The sequence below is a fragment of the Streptopelia decaocto genome (genome assembly GCF_964273445.1).
Source record: "Streptopelia decaocto genome assembly, chromosome: 10".
Taxonomy (NCBI): Eukaryota; Metazoa; Chordata; class Aves; order Columbiformes; family Columbidae; genus Streptopelia; species Streptopelia decaocto.
The window spans coordinates 18,994,824-19,013,746 of record NC_138665.1 but is presented as its reverse complement, the minus strand read 5'-3'; the positions used below and the strand labels follow the sequence as shown (position 1 = coordinate 19,013,746).

Here is an 18,923-nt window from a genome sequence, read left to right as displayed (position 1 = left end):
TAAATCAACTCTGCTATTCCATGGAATGATGATTTAAGGCTTAGCTCGTTTTCCTGGTGATTCAGTGCAGACGTAACATGACTATGCTATATCTGTGGACAACGCAGTGTATTTTAGGAGCTTTACACTGGATTTTTAATGCTGCATAACACAAATGCATTTGGCTGTCTGATTAAAAGGTAAAGCCCATCCTGGTACAATTAATTTTCAGCATACCAGGGAACAGTATGAGGTTAAGAATCGGCATTGAAATTCTCAAACTCGTCCCACTGAGTTGTACCACTGCTGCAGAGGATGGCTCTTTTTCAAGCCCCTGTGGCTCTGTACATTCTCTGCTGGAAATATACAGAAACCAGGGGCTCAGAAAACATGCTGAGCGTGCCAAAGCCTTGCACAAATCCTCGGACATCTCACGAGTGAGGGTGGCGTTTGAAGAGTTATCCAATTGCTGAAAGCCACAGCTCTGCGTTGAAACTATACTGAAGAAAAACGCTTTAAATATCCAGTATAATTTCCTAAATTTGAAAGCCTGTAATTTTCCCCATTCACTGCACAGCCAACATCTCCCAGCAAACTGCATGAAAAACTACACCTGAGGTACATTTAAACTTAGCCTTGGTGCCACTCCAATCGAGGGAAATGCTTTAATATACCTTCTCCCTAAGAAGATCTCCGTAAAACAATGTGTGACGTGGGCCTCCGAAGTTTAGGATTAATGAAAAAATAAAATAAAGTGGGATAAGCCAAGCAACAAATCTACTGCACACACATGGACCTGCTGCTGCAGTGCTATGACATCTCAAAGAAGCATTGGGATGCAAGATTCTTTTGGGCCTGTGACGCACCTCTGGGAGCTTCCCTGGGCACATCTGTGAGCCATAGAGATCTGGCTGTGGTGGGCGCAAATAAAGAAAGAAAACAAAGTTAAAACAGAATGTGGGACAACTGAGAAGGTGGTAGGAGGAAACCAATGGGCCAGAGCGGGGAAGGCCCGTCTAAAACGGGAGTTTAATGAGGTAGGTACCAAATAGATGAGGCGGTGGACAGGCTACGGGAAGGCAGGCTTAGGGAAACAGAAAAATCACCACTGTTCCAAAGTTTGGAAGCATCATTTCCCCTCCTCTGTTTTTTAAACCAGTTTTTCTCTCCCTCATAAAAATGCATTACTGAGGATTAATGGCAGGTGAACTGGAAAAAATTGTCCATGATCTCTTTTTTTTTTAGTTAAAAAATAAAAACAATAAAGAAAGATTAAGGCTTTTGCTGTTAGTCCAGCTTTGAAGCCAGGTTAGCAGTTTTGAATGGCTCTACACAAGGTTTTTCCAATGGTTCTCCAGTCCCAAAAATCACAACTGGCCAGTGCATGAGTCACCAAAGCGCAGGGGAGAAAGCAGCTGCTCAAATCAGATTTCACGTTGGGAGGTTGTGTATTGTTATAACACAAACACACTATGCGTGTCAGACTGAAAATTGGCAGAATTTTAAAGCAATGCTTGATTAGATTAATAATGTGCACCTTCTTTGGATCCACAGCCACAACTTTCTCCCACTTGCTAATGTCTTACTCTTGAAACTTTAAAAGTTTGGTGAGTGACCACATTTTATTCTAGATTGGGGATCGGGAAACTGTTTCATGCCTTACAAAACACTCTCCCCAAAGCCCTGCAAACCACCCTTCTTGTTCCATTTCAAAAATGCGACTGTTTCTTCAAAATGAAGCACCATAAAGCTCTAGCAGCATGCTCCTGCCCACCCCCTTCCAAACCGCTTTATTCTGAGCTTCAAAAGCCCTATGTCTTCGCCAATGTGGTTGCTCCAAGCACAGTGAAATGGAGAGAACACACATTCACGAGCAACAACACAGCTCGGTGCTCAAGCCTGAAAGCCGAAACTCGGCGGGAGCCCATGCAGCTCGGATTGGAGATGCAACAGTTGCTGTTGCAGGTGACATGGCTGGCGGGTGTCAGCAAACGGCCCGACGCGTTGCACGTCACCAGCAGAGCAGACGCTCTTGGCGTGACAACCGCGATAATTCCAAACCAAAACCCCAGATATTGGCACATTTATTGGACGTTCCCGTGGCACTTCCAAACTTTTGAAAGAGACAGGCAGTGCGATCACTAGACAGGAGGAACATTCTTACACGGTGGCAGTCCCTCCAACAGGATGTACTTACCACACGACTACCCAGCTGATACACGCATTGTACCCAGGTTGGGACAAATCAAACATGCCTAACGTAACGTTTATAGTAAGGTTTGCATCTGGGATTAGTTAGGAGGTGATAGCTAGTTTTTAATGGTGTAAAAATCCCCTTACTCTGACATTTTATTCCAGTTAAGGACTGACATTTTACTGCAGTAAGGACTGCAGCGCTAAGCCCTGTGCTGGGAAGCTGCACAGGGGACGTCACCTCTCCCTTTGGTTCATGTGGAACTGGTTAGAGCCGCTGCAAACCCCAGTGCTGCACTTGTGTATTGTTGTAGAAATACTGTGTAATTGCGAAGCAGCAACCATCTAATGTCCACTGTTTTGAAAGGGAAAAAGATATTAAGAAGAAACTGTGCTACGGCAATAAAGGTGGATGTGTTTAGTCACATACAACTGCTTTACTCTATGAAAGGCCGGGACCTGTGCTGGTGGCATCTGGCAAAAAAACCCCACAACACTACAAATCTCTGATGCTAGAGAGTGTTTTGACACACTGGATGATCATAACAACAATCAAACTGATCCAAACCACGACCCCTGAAGTACTGATAGAGTGTTTGTGCTCAGCACTGAAGTGTGTGAACCTCCGTGTCCCCGCTTTGTGTTCCGTGGGTCCTCACCCCCAGGTAAGTCTGCGAGAGAACATGTTTGTGACCTGTCGTGTTTGCACAGAGCCAGAAGGAAAAAGACTGAAGCACAAAGCAGAAATAAAGGCAGAGGGCTGAAAGGAAGAACAAATGTAGAGTAAGAACAGCTGGATATTCAGCAGGGAGAGCAGTGAATGAGCAAGAAAGGAAGGGAAGAAAAGACAGACAGGAAGGAGAGATGCAAGCAGAAAAAGGAGAAACAAAACCAAAAAGTAACAGAATATATCGTATGGTAAGAAGATAAAGAGAATGGAACTGAAGAGTAACCTGAAGAAAAAAGTGCTTAGAGGGAGAGAAAGAAAGGGAAAAAAGGAGGAAAACCAGGACAGACAGCAGGGAAAATACAACTTTAAAAGCTTTATGCTAAGTGTCTGATTAAAAAAATGACCAAATCTAGGCTTTTTAAATGAACATTTAATCAAACCCTAGGGTTTGGCAATTTTCAAGTAAGATTTTATAAGTGGCATCTATTTTTGAAAGGCTAATTAACTAGTCCACATGTTTTAAATGCAGCTGTATTTCCTAATTACTAAGGATAATTCAATTTCAATATTTCTTTGAAGACATGCTGTCACCGAATGTGTGTTTTTTTTCTCCTATTGTTATTATTCCTATTGCTACCGTAGCACACAGAAAGTTCCCAGTTTTCTGAAATGTTTTTGAGAAACAAAAGTAGCAATCAAAGCGGGGAAAAAAAGCATGAAGAAATCACCTTTAGGGCTCAGATACTGCAAAGCAACCACCCTTTGTCCAGGCAAACGATTTGTCCCATCCTGTTTGGCGTATGCAGCACTAGCACAGCTCACGATGTGACGCAGGGCGGTGACGCAGCCGAGCGCCCAGCTCACAGGGCACCACTCGTGGGACGGAGTCGCTCCTGTCTCCTCTCCACAGCTCCACCAGCTCAACTTGCTGCCACCTACGCATTAATGGTTTCAGCACCTAACGAGGAGCCTGAGATAAAACGCTTTGAAGCCCCCTGCACACCTCAAGGGGCTGCCATCAGACTCCTTTTCCCAACTCTTTGTGACAGAAATAGAAAAAGTTGACTGGTCTTTCACTAATATGTGAAGGCTAGAAATGTGTCTGATCACCTGGTCTACGGACATATTCAATTAAAATGAACGGACTTCCACAACGCTGCTGCTTTCTGGATGTCTCCAGGGGTTGTCTGCAGAGCAGCCGGACTTTGGGGCTGATTGTCACGAGTGTGGGTTTTTCATGCTTTTCCAAAGACACTGAATAACCAACCCCTGCAAGAGCTTGTGGGACTGATAAATCCTCCCAGTTTCCACCTTCCACAGGCGCTCTGCTGACAATCCTTGGAGGAAAAAAAAGCAGCCTGAATCAGACGCAAACCACTCCAAATTGTGAGCCCAACAAATAAAAGTCTCTTTCTTCACAGCCTGGCTGCTGTCATCTGACGTTTCTGGCAACAGGAGGTTATTTCACCATCAAGAAGCAAGAGGCTCTGGTAAGCACGCAATACAGTAGCAGTTACTTACTGTGAATTCTCCAGTGACGGCATCAAATCCCACATGAATGGTGTGTTCGAAGTCTGAAGGAAGAGAGATCTCGGGACGTTCTTTCTCTTTCTTCTTGTTGGCTAGAGGCAAAACGTTAACACACTTACTTTCTACACAGCTTTTCATTCAAAAACTTTCACAATCAAGTGTGCTCAAAATAGTGTTTTAAAAGTAAAAAACAAATCAATTAACGTCCATTTTACTTGACAAATAGACCCAAGCTAATACAACACCAGCCTAACTGTCAAACTGATTGGGAAGGTCTAGGTCTTATTTCATTTTGGTTTTCTTCCAGGCAGAGTCACAGCTGCCAAAGCAAGCTGTTCATGAAGCAGCCCTCTTAGGCTACCTCTAACCAGTAAAATGGCTATTATTATTAATTATTCTTTTTTTCCACAAAGTTTTCATAAATAGCAACTAACTCCTGTTTGCCTTTGCTCTGTGGGTTCCTGCAGAAGTGCAGCTCCCAGGACATGCTTGTGCGTGCCTGTCTGCACCTGTGTCTGTCCTGCCACATGCTTTGAACCTGTTGTCAAACTCAGGTGAGGTTGACTGGCTTGTAGATCCCCAGATCCTCCTTCTTAAAGACAGAAGCGACATTTGCTTTTTCCCATTCGTCGGGAACACCCCCAAGTCGCCATAAGCTTTCAAAGATAATCAAGAGCGGCCTCACAGCGACATGAAACGGCCCCCTCAGCACTTGTGGGGGCAGCCCTTCAGTTCCCATAGCACTGCAAAACAAGAAGATCCCTTCCCTTAGTTCTGTAAATACACTAACTCAAACACACTACTTTCTGCAAACGTGCTTCAAAGAATGCCCTGAAATGCTGTTTCCTCTCTTGCTGCAAGCACACCGAGCAGGTTCTAAACCAAGCCATTTCGCCTTCACTCTCACTGCAAAAGCAACAAGAGCCTTGCTCCTGTTCCTGGAATATAAGTGCAGTGAAAAAAAAGCGTCAGGCATATTGCCATCTCACTTCTGCAAACGTATTTTCCAAAGTACACAACCCCAGCCTTGTTTTTACTGCAAACGCAAAGCAAAATCCAAAGGAAAGGATTCCCCAGCTTAACTCTGAAGTTATTTTTAAAAGGCAAGTCGCACAATGTGTGCACATCTTACTGCCTTTTCAAAGACAACAGAGTAACTGACTGAACACCTCCTCCTCTCTTCTGAAACATGTTACTAGAGTAATGGGAACAGAAGGCTTTGGAAGGACTTTACCACGTTCTGCAACTGAAACAGAGAAGAAAACAGTGGCAGAAAGTAAACGCGGCAACCAACAACCACCAGAGCGCAGCCAGAGCTGCAGGTGCCCAGCGGCGCTGCTGATACGTTACTTTTGTCCCCCCCTCCCGGGAAGATGGAGCGCAGCCTGGCTTTCTTGTTCTTCTCCTCGGGGGCCATGGGGAGCGGTTTGGAACTGTGGTTGAGCGCTGAAGAATCGCGATTGTTGCTGTTCATCCTCAACGGTGGGGCTGGAGGTTTCTCTTCAATATCCAGACTATCGGACATCTTCAGCAGCCCTCACAGCCTCCTGCAACGGCAGAACGGAAAGCGTCGGTCAGGTAAGGGCGCCAAGGAGGAAAACGGGCAAGAAAAGCTTCTGCTGGAATAAGGAAGCTTCTCCTTTAGACGTTTGCACTGAATAAGGTTACTGCCGGTTGCTATAAATAAATGCAGTGGCCTTACTGTTTTACCATTTAAATATTTTGTACTCCTGTTAAAGGCTTTTAAAATCGTTACTGACAACTTTTTATTTTCCCTGTAATAGTTTGCAACTCAAATTTCCCTCTATAATGAGACTTCCCAAGCAAAATTTAAACGATTTACCGAAGCTACCTGGTAAGGTAGCAAAGTGTTTTTACGATGCAAGGAGCAAGGTGCGAGTTGTTGGGATACGAAGAACAAGCACTAAGATCTCTGCTCGCTCCCCGCTCTGTGTTTGGAGAGGGTTTAGTGCAGGGAGTGCGGGAATGATCTTTCCAAAGGACATTCATTCAGAAATACCAATTAAAAACTTTCCTGCACATAAAAATGAGAAATATATTCGCTTTAAAATGTGCCAAAACCTAAGTAGGAAAACTATCGTATCCTGCAAACAATTCAAATCTTCCTCTTTCTGTTCCGCTACCACGCAGGACTGTTAGCACAGGGATGTTTGTGGCACGGCTTTGACAGCACCATAAAGCCCTAAGTACAGTACAGCAGCAAGGAATGGACACGTACAGTCTTTTGGTGACTGCTAACAAGAGGAAAGAAACCACCCAGAAACCGTTACAAAACTTTGGGAAGTTGGGAAAACACAGGGCAGGGAGGACTCTCCAAATTCCTAACCTTTCCAGTGTATCTTAAATACTAAATTCAAATCTGGAGTAAGTGGCTGGTTTAACAAACAAGCAATGCTTGGGAAAATGAAAATAGAGTATGATTTCAGACAGATCATATGTGACGTGGGCTACACCACATGCTTTTAAAGGTTACGATTCCACAGGTACCTTGCCTTCCGACTCCGCTAAAATCACCGTGTCTCCTCTCACAGAAGGCTCGTGCAGACACTGCGGATGGGTGATGGAGCTCTCCTGTGCCAATCCACAGATGACACAAGTTACTGCACTCATCAGCTACTCTCTTAAATGTGAAAGGAAGCACCTTATGTTTTGCAGCTCTGGAGTAGTGGTTTTAATCCAGACACACCAGCCAAACGTGGTGACTGTCACACAAAGAGCTCTTGAAGCTCAACTGGTACCAGCATCGCTGCTCTCACTGTGGGCAGGTAAAGCTGCCACGGTTGATGGTTTTCAGGGTTGTGTGGTGGGGTTTTTTGTGTTTGTTTTGGCTTTTTTGTGTGTGTGGGTTTGGTTTTTTTGTGTGTGTGTTTGGGTTTTGGCTGGTTGATTTGTGTCTTTGTGCAGTTTTGGTTGGTTTGTGTTTGTTTTCAAGAACCAAGGTTAGTATTTTCAACAACTGCATTTATTTTGATAGAGCTGGAATTCTGCCAGGATTTCCAGCTGATATATTAATAGGACATAACCAAATCCATATTGTCTTAACTGACAATACCTTCCACATAAAAACTAAATGATCAACTGAAACGTTTAGAGAAGTTCACTCTGGACCATTTTCATTACATGGGCATTTTAGCCTTTGGTAAAATTTTCAAATCAGCACACATAAAACCACCACTTTTTTATTACTTACATTTTTAATTTCATCTAAACGAGATCCCATAACGACAGATCTGAGATTCAAAGCCTCTGCCTAGCGACAAGAATGATAAATTAAATATACCATCACATCACTGTTTTGCACTAGTCTCTGGATCCACATGGGGTTCCTGAACGCCTGGATCCCCAAGGGATCCCAGGGACCCATCCTGGGGTCACACGGTTGGAAATCGTGCCAAGGGCTGGTCCCAGCCCTCTCCCTGGTACATACAGCATGACGCCGGGGTCCTGGAGATCTTCATTCACAAACACACCCCAGGTGCTCAGCTCCATCAGGGGAGCAGTCTGTCCGAGCATCCTTCCCAGCTCACTTGTGCTACATTAGCCATCTGAGCTTTTCTGGCATATTTTGCCTATAGCAAATTAGGGAGAGCTCAGACAATTGCTCCGCTGGTAGACGAATATGGTGCTCAGCAGCCAAAGAGGATGCTCTGCTCACGGGTTAAAGCCCTGAGAGAAGTGGGAGAGCTTCCCCACACCACGGCGTCGCTCTCCTCCGCCTGCACACCGCATGGGTAACGCTGCACCAGCTCTTGCTCCCTGTAGCTTTGCCTGCAGGCCCGGAAGCGTGGAAAAGATCCCACACTCTTAAGGAATGAAGTAATGTATGGTAGGCAGCTGTCAGACAGAATGATGGTTTTGTCACTTGGAACCAGTGCTTGGGACAGCAGAGTGAGCCTGCACAGAAAACCGTGTCCCCAGCAAGTGTCCGGTCCCCAGCAGAGGGCCCAGCTGTCCAGGCTGAGATCTGCTGGGAGACCTGCTCCGTGATGGAGGAACACGGCCCAGCCTCCACTGGGAGCACAGGCGTAGGCAATGATGTGCTTTGTAGCACCCAGGAATCACTAAACTTGTGCCCAGGCTTGGGTCTGTGCTGACCTAACTCTTGAGTACAGACTAGCCTATTTACCTAGAGAACTAAATGCTTTTGTAGATTTAGGTCAAACAGTTAATGTTACTAATCTTTGTGATTTCTATCCCGAAACGCAGAAGGTTTTCCAGCACAAAGCCTCGTGTAAGGTAAGAGGGAGAAGCACCCGTGCCGCGTGTGTGATGCTGGTGAAGGGAAAGCGCAGCACGCCCAGGGATTTCTGCACAAGGAGCTCCCAGCTCAGGAAGCCCAGAGACACCCAGCCAGGGCTCCCTGTCCCTCCAGCAATTCTCAGACTAGAAACTTGTGGCAACAGAAGCTTTTAGGTTCTCTTTAACCCACCTACAAATAATTTTCCAGTGCCAAAGACAGCGTTGGCTCCCCGAGATCGCCGGCGTGCGGCTGCCCACAGGAGCACTGCGGCACGTTTTCAGCTTCCTACCCAAAGCAAGACGGCTATTCTGTGAAGTCCATTACAGGGCACAAAGTCTCCGCTGTCCCTCAGAACGGGACAACTGTGTCTGTCCCTGTGTCTATTTGTAAACAATGCCGGTTTGCTGAAATAGGTCCTCCCATGGGATTTCATGCCACAAAGAATACTATTAACGGTTTCTGGCCCAATTTGCCTATGATGTAATTGTTTCCAAGATTTTGAAAGGAACACTATATTTTGTTCAGAGCTGTTTCAGGCTCAGTTTCAAGAACTGTACAAAGCTCTTTTATTCACTTATAAACCAGAAAAAAGAAGGGGGGGGAGAGAAGATAGCTTAAAAGGTTTAACGGTTGATATTAACTTTCTAAAGCTGGTCTAAATGAAAACTAAAGCAAACCACAAGGCAATACACACCAAGAGACTTACAGTTTATGGTTTTCCTGCTCTTCCATTCATTCTAATTTTGAGAATTTGCATGTATTGCTGCATCACGACAAAAGAACATTAACTATCACATAAGACTTCAGATTTGAAGTATTTTTTTACTGATTCACTCCCATGCTAACTTAGAGAAAACCTGTAGAGAATGGAGGGCCAACAAGACATAGTCAGCTCAGAAACTTCTCAGGTTTACCTTGCAGGAAGTGTCAACAGCATGACAACCCAAGGGAAACTCCATCCTGCGCCAGTTTTTCCTGTTGTAATAACAAGCCCTTGGTCCTGCTAGTCTTGTTCTGCACAGGACGACCCCATCCAAAACCACCTTCTGTCTTTGGAAATGACCGTGCCATAACCGCATATTCAGTCAAACAGCCAAATTCTGGTGTTCTCTTTTTTTTTTCCAGGTCAAAAGACTGGACATTAGGAAGCACTTCTTTACCAAGGGTGGTCAAACACCAGAACACGTTTCCCAGAGAGGTGGTTGATGCCCCGTGTCTGTCAGTGTTTAAGAGGCATGTGGACAATGCCCTTGGTAACATGCTGTGGGTCAGCCCTGAACTGCTCAGGCAGCCGGACTGGATGATCCCCACTGGCCCCTTCCAACTGAAATAGTCTGTTCTTCTCTACTCTGTTCTACTCTACTCTGTTCATTACCTTGATTTCTCACAAATGTGAGGCTGACTGAGAATTTCATTCTTTGGATATTACCTTTCAAAACAAAACGCTTTCGCTGCCCTCATCACCTAACACACCAGCAGGCATGCAATGGAGCACTCCTAGAAACTCCTAGCCAAACTGCATTCAGCCTCCTGATTCTGAGGTGGGGCTCACACCTCTCTTCCGGACCCCAGAAATGATAACTACTGCCTCATTAACAACCCTTGAATGTGGCAGCAGCACCAGTTCCTGGTGGTTTCACGAGTTTTTCTCTGTCTCCTGGCGGGACCCACACAACCTCACTCCCTGTAACGCGCTCCCAACTTGACATCAAGATGCTGATGGCTGCATTCTTCCCTGGAGAGAAATGGTCACAGAGCCACCATTTCTGAGGCGCAGGATGAATTCCCAAGCCTCTGGCTTCACGCTGACTGTTTCTATGGGGTATTTCAAGCAGCACACAACCCACTGAAGACAAAAGGACAAAGATACAAAGAGGGCAGATACCAAATCACTTCCAGGGAAAATTCCTTTCAATGCCTATCGGGTTTAAGGAAGCATTTAAAGAAACAGACTGTGGTACCAAAACACAAACGTGTATTTGAGTACATCAGCTTGGGCTTCACAGCCAAGTGGCAAAAGCTGGAATTCAGTTATCAGCCAGGCCATTTGCTTCTACACAATTATTACAGGGTTAGAGAAGACGATCCAATGTCCCTTCCCCCCCACCTCTTCCAGTCATCAGTTCTCTTCAGTGTAAAGACAAACATTGCCTTTAAATAAGTGGCATTCAGCTTCTCTATGACTCAGTTCCCCTTTTGCAAAAGCCTATCTTATAATGTTTTTGCATCTAGCTCTTGCCAAGCTAGGGAGAGGAGAGGAAGGAAGATATTTGATGCACCCAAATGTCTTCAAAACAAGACACACACAAAAAATTAGTTCAATTCAGTTCAAGTTCAGAGCAAAATCTCACGCTGGGCCTTTATCCCAGTAAGCTCTTCGCCCTTGTGTATCTGGGGAACACTGTCCATAGATAGATCTTGAATAGCTTCCTTAGGTTAGTCACGTTATTTCAAAGTCTGCAGCATTCAGACATGACTGGTTCCAATTAAAACTCACAAAGAGTATCCTGTTTGCAGAGACACTGGTGTTCATTTTCAAAGCCTCAGAGATACTATTGCAGCTTGTGATGCAGAAAAAGCTGTTTCTAGGATCCCTTGGCTGGAAGGAGCCATGCCAATTTTCAGGCAGTAGCTTTGCAAATGTAACTTGAACATGCAACGCTCGCTCTTTGTTTATAAATATACTTCCTGCAAAAAGATATTTCATTACTTACTTATATGGGCCAAATTCTGCTCGCAGTGATACTCATCCTTTGCCCAGAAATCAATGGTGATGTAACTGAGAAGGATTCTCTCTAAATATTGAGTGCTGAGACACTCAGCTGAAGTACCGTCTGAAGGTATTTATACAGTACTTCCCAGCCCAATCGCAGAACTGTCTCTGCCTTCCTACACCTGCGTGTTAACCTGCAGTTGTGTTAAAGCCCATTTAAAGAGCAGCTGGTTAGTTGCACAGAAGGGACTCAAGTCACGGTTTCACTGCTTACATGGAAGATGTTTACCGTCCTCTCTGCGAAACTTGGTTACGCTAAACTACAATATTGATGACTTTTTTATTAAAATAGGCCCTATTCAGCGTCAGCTAAAGCAGACACAACGCTGCCCAGGCCCTCAGGGTCTGTAATGACCCCGCGCAGCCCTGGGTGCCTTTGGGGGTAAAGATGGCTCTTCTGGGACCTCCTCACATGCACGTGTCACAAAACAACCACCATGTTCGTCTTCCACACAGCCCTGAAAAGGCAGCGCTCACACAAACCACAGCAGGAATTACAACCCTGGAAACCGTAACAATAACGCTCCGCTTCCACACAACCGCCTCAAAGCATTCACCAGTTAGGCCTCCGTACTCCTCTCACAGGCAGGTAAACACGCTCTGAGCTGAAGAAATTATTCAAACTGAGTAACTTCTTTGATGAATGTACTTTCTGTTTGCAAACACCCTGTAAGCAGCTTGTGACTTCCTCCACTATATTCATGTATTCAGAAGTTAGCCCTGAAACTGGCTACAAGTAACTTCTGGCCCCTGCACCAGCTGCTCGTAAACAGCTCCCTGTGTGGAGGGGATATTGTGAATTCAGGTTGGATCCAAGCAAAACCAGACAGGGTACAAGGACTTGAAACGATCTGTTTCCTGAAATGAGATAAACACATTTCTGTCAGGAATTGCAGCATTAAGAGTTTTACTAAGTGACTTACTAATACCAGTTTAAAATTCACTCTTGACAGCACACTTGCAGCCATAGTGTCAAAAAAAAAAAAAGAATACAGAAGGGATGTGAATGCAGTGGCTGTGAATTTAATGGTTTTGACTAAATAATTCTTCAAATTTAAACTATTTTGTCCTTTGTCTGGATCTCAGAAGTCACCCAAGAGCTGGGAAGGGACTGAAGCAGTGGAGCTTGTCAGGACTGATGAAAATAACCTGCAAATACTTTCCCCACCCCGTTCTGCTTTCTTAATTTATATTTGATGGCATTTTTCAGTAAACAGCCTTCAAGAATCTCTCCCAACACTCACTCTACCTAATTGTATTTCCTTCTTTAAGCTTGTTCTCTACAAACCGTCAATGCAACCACAGACAACACACTACAAAATGCATCTTCCCCCTCCCGACACCTTCAGCCCACCCAATTTAAGCACCTGTCCACCCAATTTAAGCACCTGTTCCCACACAGTGGAAACGCTGCTGACTCCAGCACCCAGCACCTGCTCCCACTGCAAAGGTTGACGGCTCCTCATGCAGCCTCACTTCTCCAAGTGCAACAAGTATTGGGGCTTGCGCAGGTTTTACAGAGCACTCCCACCTTCCCTCTGCGTACAAAGCCATGGCTGCGGTCCCCAAAAGCAAAGATTGGATTGTTTTTCATCACTAAAGCCAGCAGAGTTTAAAGCTGGGTGTATTATTTAAGGGCTGTGCTTAACCAGTGTATGAGATAACATGAAGAAGGACTCTGAGGCTTCAACGTAGCTGCGAGACACCGTGAAAGAAAAACCACAGAGAGCACAAGTCGCTTTCCACCCGCTGGGACGGGGCCGAGCCCCACAGAACACCCCTAGCCCAACATATTGTCCTTGTGGGTGTTTTTGAATCACATCAAAACACAGGCGATCTGTTCAAACTGTGCTCACGCCGGGATCCTGGCCGCTCGCAAACCCACTCGAGCTCTGGGATGGCTACATGACCTGGGAGGGGAAGGAGCCTGCGGACAGAGGGTGCGGGGCAGAAAAACAGCTTTCCACGTGAAACCTCGCCCAGGCATTCGGTAATTAAACCTCACAACAGCACGGCACGGGAAGGAAGCGTATTCCTGCAGGTTGCGTTCAGCGAGCACCTGGCGGCATCACAGGCCGGCCTGCAAAACGGGTGTGGAACCAACCACACAAAAGGCGGGAAGGGGCAGTTTGTAAGCGCACTACAGAGGGGCTAAAAGAGGAGAAATGGCACCAAAATGAGGTGGAAGCTCACAAAACTATCTCCATGGGGCTACAGTGGTCTTGTCTTTTCTTCCCCCCGCTCCTTTTAAGGTACTGGGAAACACTTCTCTAGGATCAATAAGAAATAATGAAAAAGTACCTAGAAAAGGCATTCATATGCAAGAGGAAAAGCCTAAAATTTTACCGCTCCCTCTTTTGCTTTTTATTTACACAGCTGAAGGGCTCCAAAAAGCAGAAAAGGACATCTTAAAGTTAACTATGTCTATTAAATATCCTACATTCCACAGGATTGCATCCATTGGCCTTGTCTACACGTGAAACCGTCCGTGTGAAATGAAGTGTGGATTTAAACCGTTGTAGATAGACTGAAGTAGTTCTCCATATGGACTTCATTAGTCCTAGTTCAGAGCTTAAGCCTCAGGTTCATTTTCCTTCTCTAGGAGGAGTCAAATGTAAACCAAGGAAAGCTACTTATTTGAGACACCATTATTACAACTGTAGCAATAAAACATTTTATGACCTTAATTTGGATTAAAATAGCCAAGACAAATTGAGTCCTAATTTGAGTTAGCAACCTGAAATCAATCCTGAAGTAGTATCCAAGATCCAGAATGAGAGCCAGCCCCTACCACAAGCTACATACGGAGAGATGGTCACACACGACCCACCTGCCGTGACTGAACGAGTCCTTTGAGTGTCCCCACAACGTCTGCCCATGCTCTTCCCTTTTTGCATCCTATAAGTGATTTAAATGCTTCCTGACACCTAAAATGAACCGGTGACTGACCCCAGCCCCCTGACGGACAGCAATCCTTCAGCCACACTGAGGCTCTGTAACTCACCTTGCTGGACATGTTGCTGGTTCAAGCTGAATGCTTTCAGGTTCACTTAGTTCGTCAGTCAACTCAAGTACAGAGTAAAAGGATCTATGCTCTTCAGACATCATCCTTTTCTGGTACAAAAGAGCATTCATGCTGAGAAGCCTTATAGCAGCGTCTCTGCAGTGGAATAACCAAAGGGCTGATTATCTTAGTCAGTTGGAGAAACGCAAGGCCCCAAAGCAACCCAGAGAAGCCAAACCTGGGCTCGCTCCTTACAGCAACAGTTGAAGTGCGACTGCACCTGGACACTCAAAACATTAATCTGACAGGGTTTGAGCAATACCCATATTTATATGGTGGGGAACACACTATCCTTGTGTCCTGAGTCTCTTTACCGTGTTCTCCTGCCTTTTATCCTCTTGTTGAATGTGGTCACTCTCAAGCGGAGATTTGATCCCCAGCTACGCCCAGGCTAAAACCCAGTCACTGGGTTTGGCAGATGTAAGCTTGCTCGCACTGCTCTCTCTCTTAAAAGAATATCAAGGCAGGCTCTTCTTGCTTGGACTTCAGTAACAAAAATTCTATATATAAAGAAGTCCTTGAGTTCATATGTTTTGGGCACCCTAAACTCCTACTGAACTCCAGCTGGTGCATTAAGACTGCTTTTAATAAACCACTTGGCATCTTGCCTGTTACGGTTTTCATTTTGTTTACATAGAAAAAAAAGGATCAAACGAAACTTGGAAGTAGAGAGGGGACAAAGAAAAGATGCCTAGTGTCTCTGCTCCTCACGCTCTCTGCAGGTGTTGGTGCTTTCTTGGCTCTTCCAGAGTTTATTCTCTGCTTGACATACAGAAGACGTGCCATGATAAACACCACCAGCCGAACCCCCAGCCCAGCACCACTCCGACTCACGCTAACAACGTTCACCAAAGAAATGGCCACAGCCCTTTCCCCTGTCGCCACGGGCAGCCCAAGCGCTGGTTTTACCCCAAAACACACGTGCACCCACTGTTGACACCCCCTGTGCTAAAGCACCAGACACACACAGGCCAAGCCAACAACCACCACACTGCCGTGGAACAGATGAACATGCAGCAATACAATGCCAGTAATTGAAAACTATAGACTTTTGCCATTTTCTAGCACATTCCGGTCACCTTTTAGCTCATTTTGCCTTTGCAATCTTTAGTTTGTGAGAAACTTCCTGTAGTGAACAACACTAAAGGCCTGTGGCAGAGGAGGAGGATGAATCTGACATTTAAAAGACTTCAGGACTCCCCAGGATTGCCAGGCAGAGCTGGGAGGTGAAACCCGGTATAAAGGACAGGGAGTCCTCCTGGTGTCTCCAGCTCTGCTACTGGGGCTGAAGACAAGAACCTCTAATCAGCAGAGCGTGGGAGGGACTCTCAGGCCTCCAAATGCCACAAGCAGAGACACAAGACTTGCTGTGCTGATCTTCCCGAGACATCACGGTATGTTTGGAAGGACACAGCTCCTGCCCCCAGGTAAGGAAAGAGCGAAGCCCGGGCTGCCACACGCCCTCCACCCCGGAGCTGGATGCGTTCCAGATTCTGCATAATCTCTGGAGGGCACTAGGGCAGGAAGGCATTCATATCCCCATTTACTTCCTCAGGGACAACGTTTTGCCTTTTATTCTTTGCCAGGCCTTTTATTTACAGTTGGCTAGCTTCATATATCTAATATTCACCTGCTACGTTAGTGATCTTATCGTGCGTAATGGCATATCTACCTTGCGGGTATTATGGATCTGGAGCAGTCGGAGGGGGAAATGGAGCAGTTGCTGTGTGCACTTATTTCCAGTTGCCAGCTAGACCCTGGCTTTAGAGCAGCACGATGGGCAGACCAGGAGAGCAAATATCCACACGCTATTCTTAAACAGGTCAGGGGACAAATGGTACCTCTATGCAGAAAGCAAAACAAGATCCACACGCTAAATCTGCTCTTTTCTCAGCTACCACAATGGTCTGGCATTGACTGAGCAATTAACACCTCACTGCTCAAAAAAATAAGGATGATCATCTCCTCCAGAGTAGTGCTCTACTACTGCTTCTTGCCCGACTCCACATTACAAAAGGAAAACAATTCACCATCCTCTTACCGCCTAAAAAATAAAGGATCCGGGGAACTACTGACCATTTGTCTGCAGTTGTCCATCGCGTCCTGCATAGAGCCCGCAACCAGGAACACTGAGGATGAAACAACCCCCCAAAAAGGTGGTAGAATCAGAAGTAAGGACATCCCAGCCTAAGCCACGGTGAGGAGGAGTGCTTGAGCCAGCAGAACCATTCCAGTTTTGGAAATGGCACTGTGTCCATGCTACAAATCCTAGTTAGAGCAACCAGTAGGTCTCTCACACTTCAAGGTTTCATTCCTCTTTCCTGCAACTTGTTACTAGGACAAATCAAACCACTCAGCTTCTTTGTACAACCATAGATGACTTTTCTGAAGACCCTGGGAGCACATTTGCAAGTCACTGATGCAAAAGGACACAAGTGTTTTGATATAAGCAGACAAGAGCCAAGCCACATGTGTTCCAAACATATCAGGGTACACCCATCTCTGAAGGCCTGTCCAGAATGTGCAGAGCTGTCTGCACTTGCTCCTTTGAAAGGGAACCACCTCCATTGCTTAGTAGGTGTTTCTAGAGCAACCTGAGCTCCTAACGCAAATCCGTACAAAAGTACAAACTCCCAGAGCAGCAGGTGACACTAATGCAGTCTTGTATCAGGTCAAAGAAAGCACCAAAAATAAGGCACCATCAAAAAGCACAGAAACAAGTAAACAAACAAAAAGCAAGGGAAGAGGAAAGAGGACGACAACAGGATCCAAAATAGACTCCTTGTGCCAGGCACACATCAGATTTATGGCATAAAAGCTTCGCAAAGAGACTTGTTCTTAAAACAGCTCATCAACATTTACCCCACTGCTGGCTGAAGCCTACTACTGTTTGACACCCTCTACTTTCTATTTCCAACAACTTCAGGCCTTAAAAGAAAACTGAAGCACATTAACTGAGAATGTTATGAGGCGTAGGATGACAGCTGACTTCTGACACTTCAGGAGCGTTTCCGTGTGTGCACAGACAGCAGCAAACTGGAACACAGCATAAAAGGGATATAAAGGTACTGGAGGGTGTCCAGAGGAGGGCCACAAAGTTGGTGAAGGGTTTGGAGAGGAAACAAAAGAAAAATGGAGGTGAAATTATTTTACTAGTGGCAGAAAACTACGAGAAATGAGCAAGACACTGTTGCCAGGGACAGAGTCTAAAAACCCAAAACTAGAACAGCTGATTTATTGTCTTATCTCAGACAAAATGAACCTGTCTAAAGGCACTGTTGTCTAGGCAGAATCATGAAGCAGAGAACAGAATAAGTGCTCTGGTTACAGAGCTGTGCGTCACCGTGTCGATGTGTAACTCTAGAGATGCTAGAGGTCCCCTAGTGACACAGGTGACATCCTGAGACACACAGAGCTCTGGTGACAGGGGAGCCAGCAAGGCTCCGGGATCCAGAGAAATGTCCCCACACCGCACGGCCCTCGGAACCAGCCGGGAAGAGTCACAGGCCAGAGACCCAGAGCATCTGCACCGAGTGAGAACGCAGATAAAGCGACCCAGGAAGCACGGACAGACAGACTGCCTGAGGTTGGGAAATTACATATTAGAGAGCAGTGTAGGGGAAAGGGACCTGGGGGTCCTGGTGGACAATGGGATGACCATGAGCCAGCACTGGGCCCTTGTGGCCAGGAAGGCCAATGGTACCATTGGCCTTAGAAGGGGGTGGTCAGTAGGTCAGAGAGGTTCTCCTTCCCCTCTACTCTGTCCTGGTGAGACCACATCTGGAATATTGTGTCCAGTTCTGGGCCCCTCAGTTCCAGAAGGACAGGGAACTGCTGGAGAGGGTCCAGCGTAGGGCAACGAAGATGATTAAGGGAGTGGAGCATCTCCCTTATGAAGAAAGGCTGAGGGAGCTGGGGCTCTTTAGTTTGGAGAAGAGGAGACTGAGGGGTGACCTTATTAATGTTTATAAATATATAAAGGGTGAGTGCCACGAGGATGGAGCCAGGCTCTTCTCGGTGGCAAACAATGATAGGACAAGGGGTAATGGGATCAAGCTGGAACACAGGAGGTTCCACTTAAATTTGAGAAAAAACTTCTTCTCAGTAAGGGTGGCAGAGCCTGGCCCAGGCTGCCCAGGGGGGTTGTGGAGTCTCCTCTCTGCAGACATTCCAACCCGCCTGGACATGTTCCTGTGCGACCTCACCTGGGCGTTCCTGCTCCAGCAGGGGGATTGCACTGGATGAGCTTTTGAGGTCCCTTCCAATCCCAAACATACTGTGATACTGTGAAACTGTGAAAACACACGCTTTGCGGTCCAGAGCACAGGACAGAAAGATACGCAATAAGAAAAACGCTCAGGTCAGAGCAACGGGGTAAACACGTAGAGGAAAGAGAATATACCTTCCTGATGCAGTTTCTTCAAAAAGTAAATAACAAGAGTGAATGCAGTGA

The 18,923-nt window shown here is 45.9% G+C and overlaps 1 protein-coding gene across 3 annotated transcripts in view; it reads right to left on the bottom strand.

Moving 5' to 3' along the window:
- The window catches only part of PAK3 (p21 (RAC1) activated kinase 3), a 70,419-nt gene that overhangs the window by 30,466 nt on the left and 21,030 nt on the right, over window positions 1-18,923 (bottom strand). For all 3 annotated transcript variants that reach the window (XM_082061683.1, XM_082061685.1, XM_082061684.1), the window contains 2 exons: window positions 5,723-5,919; window positions 4,364-4,464 (listed from right to left, as the gene is read on the bottom strand). In XM_082061683.1, the coding sequence (XP_081917809.1) occupies window positions 4,364-4,464; window positions 5,723-5,897 (276 nt within the window). In that variant the 5' untranslated portion in view covers window positions 5,898-5,919. The remainder of the gene's footprint in view (window positions 1-4,363; window positions 4,465-5,722; window positions 5,920-18,923) is intronic.